This window comes from Sciurus carolinensis, chromosome 8 (genome assembly GCF_902686445.1).
Source record: "Sciurus carolinensis chromosome 8, mSciCar1.2, whole genome shotgun sequence".
NCBI classification, from domain to species: Eukaryota; Metazoa; Chordata; class Mammalia; order Rodentia; family Sciuridae; genus Sciurus; species Sciurus carolinensis.
This window is the reverse complement of record NC_062220.1, coordinates 36,628,105-36,644,319: the sequence shown is the minus strand read 5'-3', so window position 1 is coordinate 36,644,319 and position 16,215 is coordinate 36,628,105. Positions and strand designations below refer to the sequence as shown.

The following is a 16,215-nucleotide window of genomic DNA, read 5'->3' as shown; positions in this document are numbered from 1 at the left end:
GATATTTTTCAGATTAAAAAAATGTCAATAAAGAGCATTTCTCTGTGGCATGAAGATCACCTTTTTATTTTAGTTTTATCACACAGACTTAATAAACTAGGTATAGTCTGGGAATCTAAGAGCATAAAACACCTGGACCTTGGCCTCAGCCTCACTGGCATTGATGTAGGCTGTGCAGATGGTGTTTCTTAGTAGTTCTAAGTTTCTGTCATCTTTCTGGCGTGACTCCAGGCTCATTTTTCCATTAGGATTCTTGATCATTCCCTGACTTTTTCATCATAACTGAAAGACCAGAGGGTGATGCCTTTGACCTCCAGATGACCTCCAGATGCAGCCATTTTTTAATAGTCATTTGAAGTAAAATATTCTGTACTAATCATATAGAACACACAGAACTGCCCTGGTTAAGGTGAACCTGGAGTCCCTGCCCATGTAGCCTTCCTCCTCCAACATTATATAATCTTTAATTTCTAGAAATTCTTAGAACTTCATATTTACAAAATAAGAGTTAAATTAGCCTCCATGTCTTTACCAGTTGGCCTTCCACAGAACTACAAGGATAATGTGTTGAAAATGGGTATTGTTATATATTTAAGAGTTTAAGAACCCTCGGTTTCCCCTGATCTTAATCCTTCAGGCAAAGTTTTTGCCCCTTGATGGCAGACCTTAGCATTTCACCTCTGCTTGCTTTTCCATCCTCTCTCACTTCTCTTCTAAGCACCATGTGCTTTAACTGCTTCATGCTTGCTCTTCCCTGAAATTACTGTGCCTTATTGCATGTTTGCTTTGCTTAGACAGAACCTTCCTCTCACCACCAGGATCCAAAAATATCTCAGATCAAGGACTACCTCTAAGGAGCATTCCTTGCCCCCTGTATTAGTCTGCTTGGGTTGCCATAACAAAATACTATAGATTTGGTGGCTTAAACCTGAATTTGTCTTCCCATAATTCTGAAGACTGAAAAGTCCAAGATGAAGTGAGACATTAGAAGCTTTGAGGGATAGAGAGAATGTTTAGCTTGATTTTTTTTTTTTTTATCCAGGGTCTCAAAAAATTGGAATCAAGGTATTGGCCAGGATAGGCTTTTATCTCGAAGCTCAGAGAAGAACATGCTTCCAAGTTAATTCCTGCTGTTGGTAGCATTTGATGCTTTGTGTCTGGGGGATTGAGGTACCTGTTTGCTTCTATAAATCACTCACATTCCTTGACATACAGTTCCCTCCATCTTCAAAGCCAGCAGTGCTTACAATCCTTTCTGTATCTCTAATCTCTCTGGACTTCCTCTTCTGCCGCCAGCTAGAGAAAGAAGTCATGCTTTTTCAAGGGTTTGAGTGATTTGATTAGGCACACCTGAATAATCTCCCATTCACCATATAAAGTAACATAATCTTGGGAATAATGCCAGGAGCAAAGGTCAGGGACCACATAGAATTCTGCTTTCCACAGCACTTTATGTATTGTTTATACCTAATTCCTCCTAATACACATTTCATGTATGACTTAGTATTATTGTATAGTATAGATGGCAGAGCTGAATTTGAATCCAAAGCTTGCAAAACTTCCCTATCACCAACTTTCCATATGGCAGATTAGAAACGAATGCATTTTCACTTTCATGACCAATGAACTTTGAACTTCACCAGTCTGTCTTCTCTGAAGTGATTTTTGTGACATAGATATCCTTATGGACAATAGAGAGGTCCTTTAACTGTACTTCTTCCATATTCCAGGATTAGGAGATAGAGGAAAAAAAATGTTAAGGGAGCCTGATTCCTACCCAGTAAGAACTGCTCTCTATTGGGTATGCTTCCAAGATAATTGTTTATGAAATGTCTTATTAACCCAAGATTTCAAGGAGTTTATACCCAATTATTTAATATTGAAGGTTTAATGGCAACCACAGATTATTTATCATTATAAGTAATAGAAGTATTGTTTTACCTTACCTGTATTTAATCATTCTTCCAATAAAATAGTTGCATTTTACAAAATAAAGTATTACTTGATTACAGCATATGTCTTTTCAGAATTTCTATTTGGTTTAGTGCTGGCCGAAAAGTAAAAATTCCCCACCATAAATGGATTAATACTTGTGTTGAATTCTATAACAGAGGCCCACACTCAAGTCCATATATGTATATCCCTGTTACAAAAGGGCAGCTTCCAGCCTTCTTAAATTACGGTTTGTAACAGTGCCATGGCCTTCCTTTAAATCACTATGACTGCTGGCTGCAAGTCAGAGCACTCTGGTTTCTGCTACTAGCCCTGGAAAAATAATAATTTTTATGAATAGTGGTACCAGGAAAAAAAAAAAAAAACATTTCTCTTTCTGAAGGCTGAAGGATACCTGCTTGACTTCTTTTAGCTTGAAGCTATAAATCTCTGTATTTTTCTGGGGCAGTACTTTGGGTAGTTTGGTTCTCTCTCCCTCAGATTTAACTCAAGAACTCTCAAGTTGTTACATAAAGTTTTGAATATAGAATTTTGGCTTATTATGCCTGTTAATGTTAGTGTGTATGTGTTTATTAAGCGCAAAACTTGCTGTACAAATAACTTTTTAGTATAAAGATTCTCCTCCCCCATACCTTAGAACTTCCCCGTCTATCTATACAGCTTTTTGAAAAGTCAAAAAAAGGGGCTGTTTTAAAATAACTTACTTCTGAATCCCTTGTTCTGCTACCTCTCAACTCCCACATACAAGACACTGTAGACCAAGGCCACAAGAAAAAGATTTTAAAAAATTTTTTAGACTAAATACATTGTAATAACATTTCCATGGTGGATAACTCTTAACACCTGGTCCTGAGTTTATAGGTTTCTTTCTCATTTAGTGGTTCGTAGGTGGCTCTTTTCATTGTGGAACTGGAACTTCGGTGTAGGGCAGTGGAAGGATGTGCTGCTGCAGTGGGGATGGCTACAACTCAACGAAACCTTTGACCCCAAGTCAGATTCTTACCAGCACTGGTTCCACAGCTCACCACATGAAAGTGAGGGTACAAAAGAGGCTACACTGTAGTCCAGATTTAAAATTGTTAATAAATCTATTATAGGTTTTCCCTACTTAGAAAACTGATAATTGGGCATGGTATGACTTTTTAGTGGTTTCTTTTTCCCTCATCTCTGCTGCTGTTGACTTGTTGCTTTAATCTGTTTTACCTGCTTAATAAATATATATCGGGTGAATAAAGGGGTGAGTAGGGAAACAGTCTTCTTCAGAATATGAGTCCTTCCAAGGATGGCCAAGATAAATAATAAAACAGTTGTAGGGATGGATCTTATATCATTGGTTAGTAGAACCCTTTATATTTAACACTTTCACAGTAAATATAATTTATTTAAACATGCTACAGTTTTTCATAGTTCATGTTTTAGAAACCAGCAGGCTATTTCCTTGCTGTGTCTTTTACTGTTGGTTTTTTAAAATTCTAAAACCTGACTCTTCCCTAAGTCCATTATTCATCACATATCCTTGATCCTTTAGGCAGTTGCTTTACTAATTACCACCATGCATGCCATTAAGGATCTATTGGGAATTAAATTGCCACGCCCACCTCTTTTCCCTCAAGAAGGTATAATTTTTTTAACTGATCCAAAAGCAGTGTGATAGTTTGGTAAATAATTCTATTATTTTTGGAAACTGAACAAAAATAAAGACCATACTGTATAATATGCTCCTTTCCACTAGATGGGAGTATTAGATAACCAAATGTAAGACTTTTTTACAGCTATACTAATATGATAATTCTTCAACAAATTACCAAATAAAGATTCCTGGCTATTGTGTGTACAAGGAAAGTAGTTTGCCTCTCCATGTTCCCATATCTCTCCATCTCTCCCTCTCTCCCTCTCTCCCTCTCTTTCTCTCTTTCTCTTTCTTCCCTTCTTTCCCTCTTCCTCCTCTATGTTTACAAGTCAGATCTAATATTTTCCATTTCTATACTGAAAAGAGTTCTAAGAAAACAAAAAATATGATTATTTGATAATTTATTATTTGGCAAAGAGATTTATTTAAGTATTTAGTTGTTCATTTTTCTTGTTTTTGATGTAGAGAAATCCCATGATTCATATGAATTTTAAATCCAAAAAACTTACCCATCATGTCCCAAATTTTCAGTTCTGTGAATATTTTAACAAACTTGACACAGATGTATTAAAATAGATTGGAAATCATCATCTGGGGCTTTTCTTTTTTTTATCATCAAAAATAAATAGGACACTAGAACATTGTAGTTCTTTTACATATATAAGCTATCCTAGAAACAGGACATTTGCAATATGATATCCTTTCACATACTGCACAGTATACAAAGAAGTGACATTCTTGCCCTGTTCAAGAATTATTTTTGATAACTAGAAACAAAACCCTTCAAACAGGGTTACATTTTTGACAATACATTGTCCTTTTTGCACAACATGACTGATTTTGACATTGTCATTCTTAACATTTGAGAATAACATGGCTTCTCATGTCAAATCTGATATCAGCTTGGACAGCAGCAGGTTCAGGAGTGCTACTCTTTCTTCCTCCTGATGATTTCTTGAATTGCATTGTTTTAATATGCTAAGCAGATACCTTTTGAAATCCAACGAATTTACAAGATCTTCTCCTTGTTCACAGACTTATAAATAATCCATGCATTTGCAATACACATATCAATTACTTGAGTAAACAGAAGCCAATGCCATTTTTTACCTCTATTGGAAGTGAAATATTTGAAAATCAACCAGTTGTGTTGATCCACCCCACCATTAAAGTTGTTATATAGCTACCTACTACCTTTATTGAGACACATTGACTCTATTGTTTGTTTTTTCCCATTGTTGAACTGTGCCAAGTGGTTCCACTGTAGTTCATCCCAACAATGACTATTATTTAATCATTTTATAATGAGAATTTCATTTGTGTCCAAATCTATAATCTTATGACCCTCTTGTTTGTTTTATTCAACAATGCTGGTTTAAGAGGGTACTTTATTTTCAAACCTCATGATACCTACAGTATGGAATCCAATATTTTGAATGTATACCAATAAGTCATAACCAGTAAATAGGAAAAAACAGTGTGGTTAGGATTCTCTGCCACTTCAAGTACATGTAGAACTACCTTCCTCCCAACTGAAAAATCCTCGTTGGGCCTTTCGAGCACTTTTTCCAAAATACAACATAAGTCAAGCAACAGTGCAGCGCACTGCAAATTACTATGCAGTACATATTGTCCCAGTGTCTTATCTTGGAATATTGATAATTTGAAATACAGTGCATTCCTCAAGATAAAATGATAACCTTGTTCTAGAAAATGGTTTAATTAATTAATTTCTTATATTACATATTCACCTATTACTTTCTCAAAAGAACTCTAGAAACATAGTATTTATTTTCAAAGTTATCATAAGCGGTATATTTGCTCAATTTAAGATTTGTATAGGCATCCTGCCTAACACAATAGAACATAGTGAGTTAAACTCTTTTAGTGCTTAATGCATTACAGTTATGTATAGTCAGTCAGTATACCTGTGAATAACTTTTTCCTTCTACACTTTGTCTAGGAGGCACAGGTGATCTGCTTAACTAAGATGCATATGTATTGTTCTCTGGTGCCCAAAATTGCATTTTCTGCCAGGCTAGTTTTGGATACTGGATTTACATATTGTTGTCTGCTTGATATCTTTATAATCTCATAGGCATTTCATACTTATCAATAATTTAGTTTTGAAGATTTTTATCAATCTTCCCCATTCCTTACCACAAATCTTTTGTTCTTTTTATTATGTTCATAAACTAAATATTCCTTCAATCAACATACTTATCTCAAAAATCTGTGCTTATTTTTTGAAAAGCCATCACTACATCCAAATCTGACACAAAGTTCAGTTTTATATTCAAGAAGATCTAAAATCTATTCATTTCCACCATCAAATACCCTATTCCAAGCTATAATCCATCTTACCTGGACCACAACATTAGCCCATCTGACATGTAAATTCCATTCCTGAAATAGCTGTTACCAAGAACCTGTTACTAAGAACCACATTTTCGCAAATTGCATGCACAATTATCATGTTACCTGGTCTCTCTTCTTCCATATATGTTCTATCCAAACCCATTTTCCATGGGGCAGGCTTTGCAATATTTAAAATTATAGTTATAATATTGTCGAATCACCTAAAAGCCTTCAGTTTCTTATGATTGCTTGTATAATGAAGGGCCAAATTCCTTGATGTGTCCTACAAGCCCCTCCATGAGCTCATGCCTGCCTACTTCTCTGGTGTTGTTATCAGCCATTGTATTTCATTATAGTCATACCAGCCTTCTCTGGTTGTGGGACCTAAGGGTTTTTTCTTTCTAATTCAGGATTACTGGAGATATTCCTCTTTTCTACCAGAATGTTGGGAGTGGGTTTTTTCTTTCTCATTCTTTCCCCCTTCCCAAATACACACATGCATACAAAGTTCGCACCTATGTTTTTACACATCCTTCAGATCTCTACCTAGATGTCACTTTCTTAAGGAGTCCTTTCCTCACCTAGTTCAAATCAAAATTGTACTGTCTCAAGGTAACCTTTATTTATCTTTCCTGTCACAAATGCACTTTATAGGAGTGTGTGTATGTGGGTAAGAGAGATTATTAATGTCTCTTTCCCCACTAGCAAGTTCTCAAAGGTCAGAACTAGGCCCATTTTTTTTCAGTGTGTACTAGTATCCCTTGTGGAATTTAAAGAAAGAAAAAAGGAAGGGAAAGAAGAAATATGGAAGGGAAAATGATAGGAAAGGAATGGAGAGGAAAAGAAATTGGAAATAAGACAGAAAAAGAAATGAGAAAGGCTATAAACCTAAATAATATTATAGACTTTGCTAAAAAAAAGTTATCAATCTCCCTCTCACTTAAAAAAAAAAACTTGAAATATTAACATGCAGTAAAATTTGAAATCCTTTGATGTGGTAATTTTTTGGTGGCTTTATTTATTTACTTATTTTGGTGAGGATGCACCCAGTGAGTTTGCCCTCAGACCTGCCTCCTTGATCTTTCACTTTTTAGCCATAACCTCACTTATTGAAGTTTATAAAGCAATAGTAGGTTTTTCATGTTTCCTTCTTTCTTAAATTTATGGATACTTATCCCTTCCCTGTAAAAAAGGGACTTGCCTTTACATACCATTATATTGCATGTGTTTAAAAGTATTTTGTGAACTATAAATGTATGCAAATACTTTATTATTGACTAGTTGTACTTTAACACTTCCTACTTGTTTCCTAAATTATAGAAAAATATGTCGTAATTGCAAGTGTGGCCAAGAAGAGCATGATGTCCTCTTGAGCAATGAAGAGGACCGAAAAGTGGGAAAACTTTTTGAAGACACCAAGTACACCACCCTGATTGCAAAGCTAAAATCAGATGGAATTCCCATGTATAAACGCAATGTTATGATATTGACCAATCCAGTTGCTGCCAAGAAGAATGTCTCCATCAATACTGTTACCTATGAGTGGGCTCCTCCTGTCCAGAATCAAGCATTGGTAAATAATAGGGGCATGAGGAGTCTCTTTATCCAAGTTCCGGGACTATTATTTAGAACAATTCCTTTACTGACCTAATCAGCCTCACATAACTCCCACATCTATTACTTCTCTGTGACTTTTATTACTTTGACTTCTGACCCCTATTAGAATCTTTTGAAAATAAGACTAAACCCCTTTTGCAATTACTTTGACTACCTAGATATGTTTTCTCTTTTAAAGAGTGGTCTAACAATCTTAATAATTACATGAAATCAGATGTTTTGTATCAATCTAGTAACTCCTCCACTCAAGTAAATTAAGATTTCTTGTAAGATGATAGAAGATATCTAAAGAATAGAATTTCCGATATTGTTAGAACTGAACAAAAAATGTTCAACATTATATTTCTTTTACTGTGTAAGGCCGAAAATTGTGAATTTGTATCAAGCTCCTTCTACTATCAGGACAATTAGGTGAAGCGTTTGGAAGTCTTTTAGGAATTTAGTTATATCATTAAAGTGGATCGCATGATAACATCACATTTTATGTGATAAAAATGTTGCTGACCATTAGACCATTCTGATCAAGTTTGCCTAAAGTTTGTGTTCTTTTTCAATTATATTTAGCACACATAAACAGTAGTAATCCAAATATTTTTACAAACTGAAAAAAAATTAATTTCATTGATAAAAATGTATTTATTACCCAACAAAACCATTTAGCTAGCGTACCATTTTTTTAATGTGCTAGCATCTCAAGATACTTGTACTATGAGGGTAAACTGCTAACACTGGATAAAACCCACTTGTTTCTTAAGTAACTTGCTTCTTATATGTGTTATAGAAGATTGCACTGCCTAGTCACCAGGACTTATCCCTTTTAACATTGGTCCCTGTCATTCAGGCTAGGCAGTACATGCAGATGCTGCCCAAGGATAAGCAGCCAGTGGCAGGCTCGGAGGGGGCACAGTACCGGAAAAAGCAGCTGGCAAAGCAGCTCCCTGCACATGACCAGGACCCTTCCAAGTGCCATGAGTTATCTCCCAAAGAGGTGAAGGAGATGGAACAGTTTGTGAAGAAATACAAGAACGAGGCTTTGGGAGTAGGAGATGTCAAACTTCCCTGTGAAATGGACACTCAAGGCCCTGACAAAATGTACATTCCTGGCGGGGACAGAAACACCCCAGCAGCAGCAGGGCCCATGGAGAACAAATCTGCAGAGCACAAAAAAACACAATATGTAAGTAGAATGGTCACATTGATTACCCGGTTAGTATATTTTACAGGTCCTTTCCCTTTCTTAGAATTTTTTTTGGTGGGCCATTTCTCTGTTTCCAAAAGGAATAGATAAATGGTAAATGAAAATTCAATTTGGACTTATTTTAGAGTCATTGTGTTTGAAACTTCTGTCTAAAGCCATGTTTTCTGGTCATCTGTCACCAAGGATAATCATGAATATTATGTATCCACAGTAGTTGACATTGGCGTCTGCTTGAATATAATATGCCAAAACAGAATTGTGAAATTATGTTATTTGCTTATCTCGTCCTATAAGAATAATACATACTTAGGTTAATTCACTTTTGCTTGTGGGAACATGCCTAAAATTCGTGATTAAATTTATGTGGCAGTATCAACAAGCGTTTCTATTTTAAGTTGCTTCCAGAGAAGGAAGTCTTTGTCTAATGACTTGAAGGTAGAAAGAAGGCAGGTATGACACAAATGAGCAAAGCCTTAGAACCAAACTTAATGGAACATATTTTTCATAGATCCAGTTGACACATCAACTAATAAGCTTCAGTCCTGAAAAAAAATTACTAATAAACTCTTAATGTAATCATTTTTTAGAGAATTCATATAAAATTGAGGTGAAAATTACTATTAGCTTTTTTCCATAAGTGACTTTAATTCAGGAAACAATGTTCTATTACACATAGGGCAAAAAGGCATAGCTTTGAACAGCCTAAATTAAGTTAAAAGACTCCATTTCACAGAAATATTAATACCTTATTATCTAGAAAGACTAGTTAGTAATTTCAGTAGATATTATTTCTCTTGAAATCGTTGCTCTGAATTCCTGCTGACACTGATGAGGAAACTATGTCTTTTGATGACCAGATTGTTTTGGATGCTTCTCTTTTAGTCCTGCTATTGCTGCAAACAGAGTATGAAGGAAGGTGACCCAGCCATCTATGCTGAAAGGGCTGGCTACGACAAACTGTGGCACCCAGCTTGTTTTGTCTGCAGCACCTGCTGTGAACTCCTGGTCGACATGATTTATTTTTGGAAGAATGGGAAGCTATACTGTGGCAGACATTACTGTGACAGCGAGAAACCACGATGTGCTGGCTGTGATGAGGTTTGTTCTATGGGGCCACCTGCATATAGGCTCCCCTTGCCCCCTGTGGCTGTTTTACTAGAAGGCAGCAGAAATTAACCAAACATTGATTGCTTCATTTACATCTAGAGAAGTTTAATGAAAGAAACTTTCGACTTCATGCATTCTGGATGTCTGTCTTACTTGTGTTTACTGATGAAAGACTGTTTAGAAACAAAAAATTGATTTGGACTAAGTGAAGCACAAATTCAAGTTTATTATTTTCAAACTTTAAGTCCCAAGAAAGTATTTGATCTGCTTGTAGATCTAAATGCCTTGTTTAAAGAACCTACCTTTGTTTGTTATCTGTAGCACAAAGAAAAATGCCTGACTCATCTTATTTTTTAATCTTCTTCCCAGCTTATATTCAGCAATGAGTATACCCAGGCAGAAAACCAGAACTGGCATCTGAAACACTTCTGCTGCTTTGACTGTGACAACATCCTAGCGGGGGAAATATATGTAATGGTCAATGACAAGCCTGTGTGCAAGCCGTGCTATGTGAAGAATCATGCTGTGGTGAGAAGCCTTGTAGGGCTATGGTTGCTTCAGCCTGCTGAGGGCCTGAGTTTATGCCTCTCTTAAAGCCTTTCATAAATGGGAGGCAGATAGCACTCCTCTTGTACAGAAACCATGTGGTTCCTATCACAGGGTGTTAAAATCCAGGCAGTTCCAAAACAGTACCTGCATTGACTACAAACAACCTCAAAATAGTTCATTCTACCTGTGTGTTTACAGTGTAGTTTATAAGTGCTGCTAGATAATAAAACCCTCATGGAAAAAATATAATCCTTAATGGAAATAAGATTGATTTATTCTCCTGGGTTCAGGTTAGATTACACTTAAATAAATGTTTCTGGCAGCTGTTCATAACTTGAGCTCTCTGAACATGTGTGGTTTCTGTTTGTTATTGGACCACCCACTAAAACTTTGTTTTCGCTACCTGGAGATTGTACAGTGCCTGTTTTTGTTTTTGTTTTTAACCCTCTTTGAATTGATTTAGTATAGCAAAATTTAGATTTAGATTTATTTCTGTGACCCAAACATTGTTACTTAATGTGAGCGTATAATTTTTCTTGCATATACTCTGCTTCCACAGAGTTGCTATTGTATAATGGCCAAGAGATAGGCAATGTAGATAAAGGGTAAAAAGTTGACCATATATGGTAGAGCTTATAAGCCAGGAGTATCAGAATAGACTGTATTTCTTTATATGTAGGAGAATGTAATAGTTAAATGTCCCTGTAAGTCATCAGGCAGGGGAGACTCCTGCCTAAGGAATAAAATTACATATTTATATAGTTCTTATTTAAACTATAAATTGAAAAAAGATAGTGGTTTTGATGTCACTGCCAATTTTCAGCCAATTTGAACCTGTTGCCCCAGATATAGTCATTTGTTTTCTGTGAGCTCTGCCTCCTCATTGTATCTCAGCTCATTGCAGGTACAGCTATTCCATTTCAGACATTTGTTTTTTGTCACTTTGATTATCACAGTGGTCTCAAATCTGTCCCCCACTTCTGTTATTCATCTTGCTTCAAAGCCGTCTTCTATAATTATGGGAAACAATCTTCCAATGCAAATGTGATCACTATGCTTTTGTTTACTAAATCTGGCTCCGTCCTGCCTTTCCTGTCACTGTTATCCAGCCCAGATTATATATTTCCACATTATTATCTGCTTTCTTTAGTTCATACATTGTTCTTTGTCTTCTGCTCACTCTTACTGGTTTGTCTGGTATGTCCTCCTGTTCCTTGTTTTACCTGACGGTGCCTGCACATTTCTCTAGAATCAATCGAGGAGTTACCTTTTTTCATAACACCTTTCTTACTGCCTGCTCCAAGCTACCACCCCTTTCTCTCTGGCAAGATTCCATGTTCCCATAGAGGGGAGGGTATGTGAGGTTGTTGATACTTCTCACTCACCTGTCTGCCCCCACTAGACTGTAAGTAGCTCGCTCGAGAGATTGCTCTTTTATTTACACATCACCAGTGTCTACACTTGGGAAATGTTTAGCTGACTCGTTTTCTAATGTTTCTCATTTACTTTGACATCACCATGGACTTTCCTTTTACCTGGCAACAAGATGTTAAATCACTATGAGGTTTAATATATTTAGCTAAAAACATCTACAAGTATTCTTGCAACTGTTTCTCTGTGGAAGAGAGAGATCATAATAGTATTTTTTTTTTCTTTTTGTCAGATGTATAATATTGTTTTCCAGACTAGAACATAAACTTGCTGAGAGCTTCTTCTCTGTTCCAAATACTAGAACAACATAGTGGGTGCTTGATAAATATGAGTTGAATAAATGTTTCAATAGAGGAAAGTTCTTTATGCAACTGTTTTAAGCATTATATCTAACCAATGGAAGGAAAATACTACAGATAGAATTTTTTTAAATTTCCAAAATTATTTAATTTTATAATAGGCATCATTTCTTTAAGAAGGTTTACTTTCTCAGTAAGATATAACATTGACCTTTTCCTGATATTAAAATGAGCATATCTATCAATCATCTCAACAAATTCCATCTAACAACAAAGATTGCTGTACATGCATCTTGATGTATTATGTAAAATTTTGAAGATTGTTTAGTTCAGAGCATTGATTTGCTTAGGTCTTTTAATCTTAAATAAAAGAGAAGAAAAATATACACATTATTTTTAGACCTAAAGACATGTGCTAAACTCTAAACAGGACATTTCTGAGATAAAAATTACCTGGAAGGAAGAAAATGAGATATGCACCTAGTTTGTCTCTGCATAGTCACTAGAATTCCATGGCTACCCCAGGATTCACATCTATGAGATTTCACAGGACCCTCCTACCAGAGTGTATTACAAGTGTCACTAGCAGTTTCACATCCTGTATTCAAATAAAAGAAGTAGCTGGACCTGGTGGTGCACTCCTGAAATTCCAGCTACTTAGGAGACTGAGGCAGGAGGATCACAAGTTCAAGGTCAGCTTGTGAAATTTAAGGAGACCCTGTCTCAAAGGACTGGTGGTATTGCTCAGTGGTAGAGTACTTGACTAGCTTGCAGGAGGCCTTGGGTTCAATCCTCAGCACTGAAAATACAAACATAAAACAAAAGAATGGAAATTGAAGAAAATAAAGACTTTGAAATATGAGAGGTTTAAGAAGCAAATATAATGCCAGGAAGAAAGTGGTGGAGGGCATCATCTCCCCAAAGATTTCTACAGCACCAAGGCCCCTGGTGTATAGCAACTTTGAGATTTTTGAACAAGTAGGGATCTACAAATATTGTCTGGAATTATATTTAAGAGTTTGGTAAGAAATTATTAGTGATCAAATCGTTAGTAAAACTAAGTTTTATATAACCACAGACCCTAAATCCTTTATACCATTTGTGTATTTTTTTACCTAAATAATTTCCTTGATTCCACATACAATTAAATGGTATATTTTTTTCTGCAAAATGAAAATGTGTGTTTTACTTCATTATAAATAGGTCCAAAAATAGTACTACACAACTGAGAAAAAGTAGCAATTAAAACATTGTATGAAATAAACTTGTGTGAATAAGTTTAAAAATATTGAATGATTAATATAAAATATAGAAAACTATAAGATCACATTCTGAATGAATTATAAAGCTATAAAATTAAATATATGCAAAAGCATTTACTTATATAGTGCAGCTACAAATTAGGAGTATGCTTGTAATTATAGTATTGATCTTTAGTATATTCAGGAATAGTGTATCCATCATGCAAAGAAAGAATCTCCCTTGTTTTCCAGGGAAGACTGAGTTGATATAATTTGTAGATTTACAGAACTCTAATCTCTGGAATTAGAAGCAGTGTAGGCCTAAAAATTCTGGGAAATATATTGCAGGTCTGCAGTGACTATGTAATAGGCCTCCTTTCCCTGCCTAAACCTGTTTATTCACTTAGCAGCAGCCACATTTTAAAATCTTTTCAGCTAAGGAGGTTCAGGCTAAATGACCCTACTCAATCCACTCATTCCCACTCCTTGTCACTCAGTAATTCCTTAAGAGACTAGGATTAGTCACTATCATATACTGGACAATCCTGTTGGTTCTTGTTGTAAAATTCTTGACACAAAGACTTTATATTTTCACATTCATTGAAAACAGATAAAAAGCCACATGAACTTTCCAGTGCTTTAAAGGTATCAATAAGTTAGTTTTTATTTTCTTCCCATACATGTTCAATTAAGAAAATTATGTGTTGTGTGGATGCCATGTGTATGTGTACATCTTATGTATATTTGAGTATAGCATAATATTGAACGGTTTGGGGGATATAAGTATTAGTAAAATACAATACAATTAATCTAATACAATATTAGATTTACATATATTACAACTGATCTTATGACAGAACAGAAGCTAGTTAACCACAAGTTGTATTTTTAAAGCAAACTCATTATTCTCAACACTGTCAGTATTTTTAATTGAGTCCTTAATTACTTTGAACATGATTTTAATTCACTATCTAGGAATTAGTGGTGTTAATCTTCAGTGTGATAGTAAGACTGGTAAAATTACCATTTCAAAGCTTTTAATGCATGAGGAAATATCATCTCATGAACTTCTTTATAATTACTAATGTTCAGTCTAATAGAATACGTCAAAATGTACTGCTTTAGAACTTGTCAAGACTTACCACCTATAACACCATGGGGACATCTCCCAAGCAACAATGATGAATCTGGCCTTCATCTTCTACTTCTCACAGTGCTCAGCATTTATACCCCCATTAAAGGTTATTGACCTAAAAAGGCTAACAAGAAGATCACTCATTCTGAGTTGTGTATTTCGGAGGTGGTCATTCTCAATTTGAATTTACCATCTGAAGAAACATGTTCATTGTGTGAAAATATTACTGTCGTAGTTTGATCTCTCACCCTTTTCTCCTCACTTGTATTTTTCCTGAACAGGTGTGTCAAGGATGCCACAATGCCATCGATCCAGAAGTGCAACGGGTGACCTACAACAGCTTTAGCTGGCACGCAACCACAGAGTGCTTTCTGTGCTCCTGCTGCAGCAAGAGCCTCATTGGGCAGAAGTTCATGCCCGTAGAAGGGATGGTTTTCTGTTCAATAGAATGCAAGAAAATGATGTCTTAAGAAGAGAGAGCCAAGCAATATTGAGCATACCTATCCAAAGTGGTCTGCATTTCTACTGTAAAATGCAATTTGAAAAAAAAAATAATAATAAAGGGGGAAACAAAACTATAAAGAGAACCAGATTTTGTTCAGTATCTTTCTGTATTGTTTTTTCCTTAAATTTTTTGTCTCAACTTTAAAAACCTGCTTTAAGCATTTGATTTTTAAAATGGTAAATAACTTTAGCTTTCCAAATATAAAATCTTTGTGTTGGAAGCTTGGCTATAATTAACCTTCAAATCCCTATACCCTTGGTGCCAAACGCAGTATATTAAAAACTCTTAAAACTTAATTTCCTTAATGGAAAGATGAGCATTCATAGTTTTCTACTTCTTCTTTCCTTCATGTGTGAAGTGAAAAGGAAATTAAATTTGCCCTAATGCCAAGGCTCTATATTTGATGCACAGTTGATTCTTTTTGACAGAGAAAATAGAAATGCAGTGCAATATGTGGAGCTGGTATTTGAATGCCTATGCATTTGCTCTTTCCTGGTTCAGGCAGCGATGGCATTTTCTTTATTGCATTTCTGTGTATTTTATTTGCCCTGCCTCTCAGTATTTTCTTTGTAAACTGAAGCTCTCCATCTGTGGCCTTTTTATTATCACATATGACATAATGATATCCACACTTTTTAACTTTTGTAGATTTTTGTCTCGGGCATAAAAGCCATGCTACTCATTTATGTTGTTTTCAATCCAAAGAATATGTCATTTTTGTACACAGAAAACTATAACTTGTAATGATTGCACTTGCCTGTCATGGTTTGAATAAATGTTTTGCATGGTTTTCAGTCTTATCCAATGGATATACTGTCTTATGATACTTTTAAACCTGTTCGTAGATATAATGTCTTTGCCTATATACTTCCATCCTTAGGTATTTCTGATGTTATTTTTCCTTGTATAGTTCCATACATAGTTATTCACTATGAAAATTAAATGTAATGAATTATATGTGTATTATACAAAATAAAGTTTTGCACTTGAGTAACTGTCTTTTTTTCCCCCGGCCACATCCTTTTGAATAAAATAATCCTTCTGCAGTTAAGTGTCTGGTACAGTAGAGGGCAGTGTCTCCAAGGAGAAAAACTATTCAGAATAAAAGGTTCTGACAGAAGAGAAGAAACCAGACTTCATTTTAGAAGTCTTAGGAAGGGTTAAGTTTTATGAAATTTTAAATCAGGACATT

The 16,215-nt window shown here is 35.4% G+C and overlaps 1 protein-coding gene across 2 annotated transcripts in view; it reads left to right on the top strand.

The window, feature by feature from the left end:
• Positions 1-16,013, top strand: part of Tes (testin LIM domain protein) — a 41,032-nt gene extending 25,019 nt beyond the window's left edge. For both annotated transcript variants that reach the window (XM_047560778.1, XM_047560779.1), the window contains exons 3-7: positions 7,262-7,514; positions 8,400-8,735; positions 9,639-9,854; positions 10,233-10,391; positions 14,800-16,013. In XM_047560778.1, coding sequence (XP_047416734.1) covers positions 7,262-7,514; positions 8,400-8,735; positions 9,639-9,854; positions 10,233-10,391; positions 14,800-14,988 — 1,153 coding nt within the window. In that variant the 3' untranslated portion in view covers positions 14,989-16,013. The remainder of the gene's footprint in view (positions 1-7,261; positions 7,515-8,399; positions 8,736-9,638; positions 9,855-10,232; positions 10,392-14,799) is intronic.
• Positions 16,014-16,215: the final 202 nt, after the last annotated feature.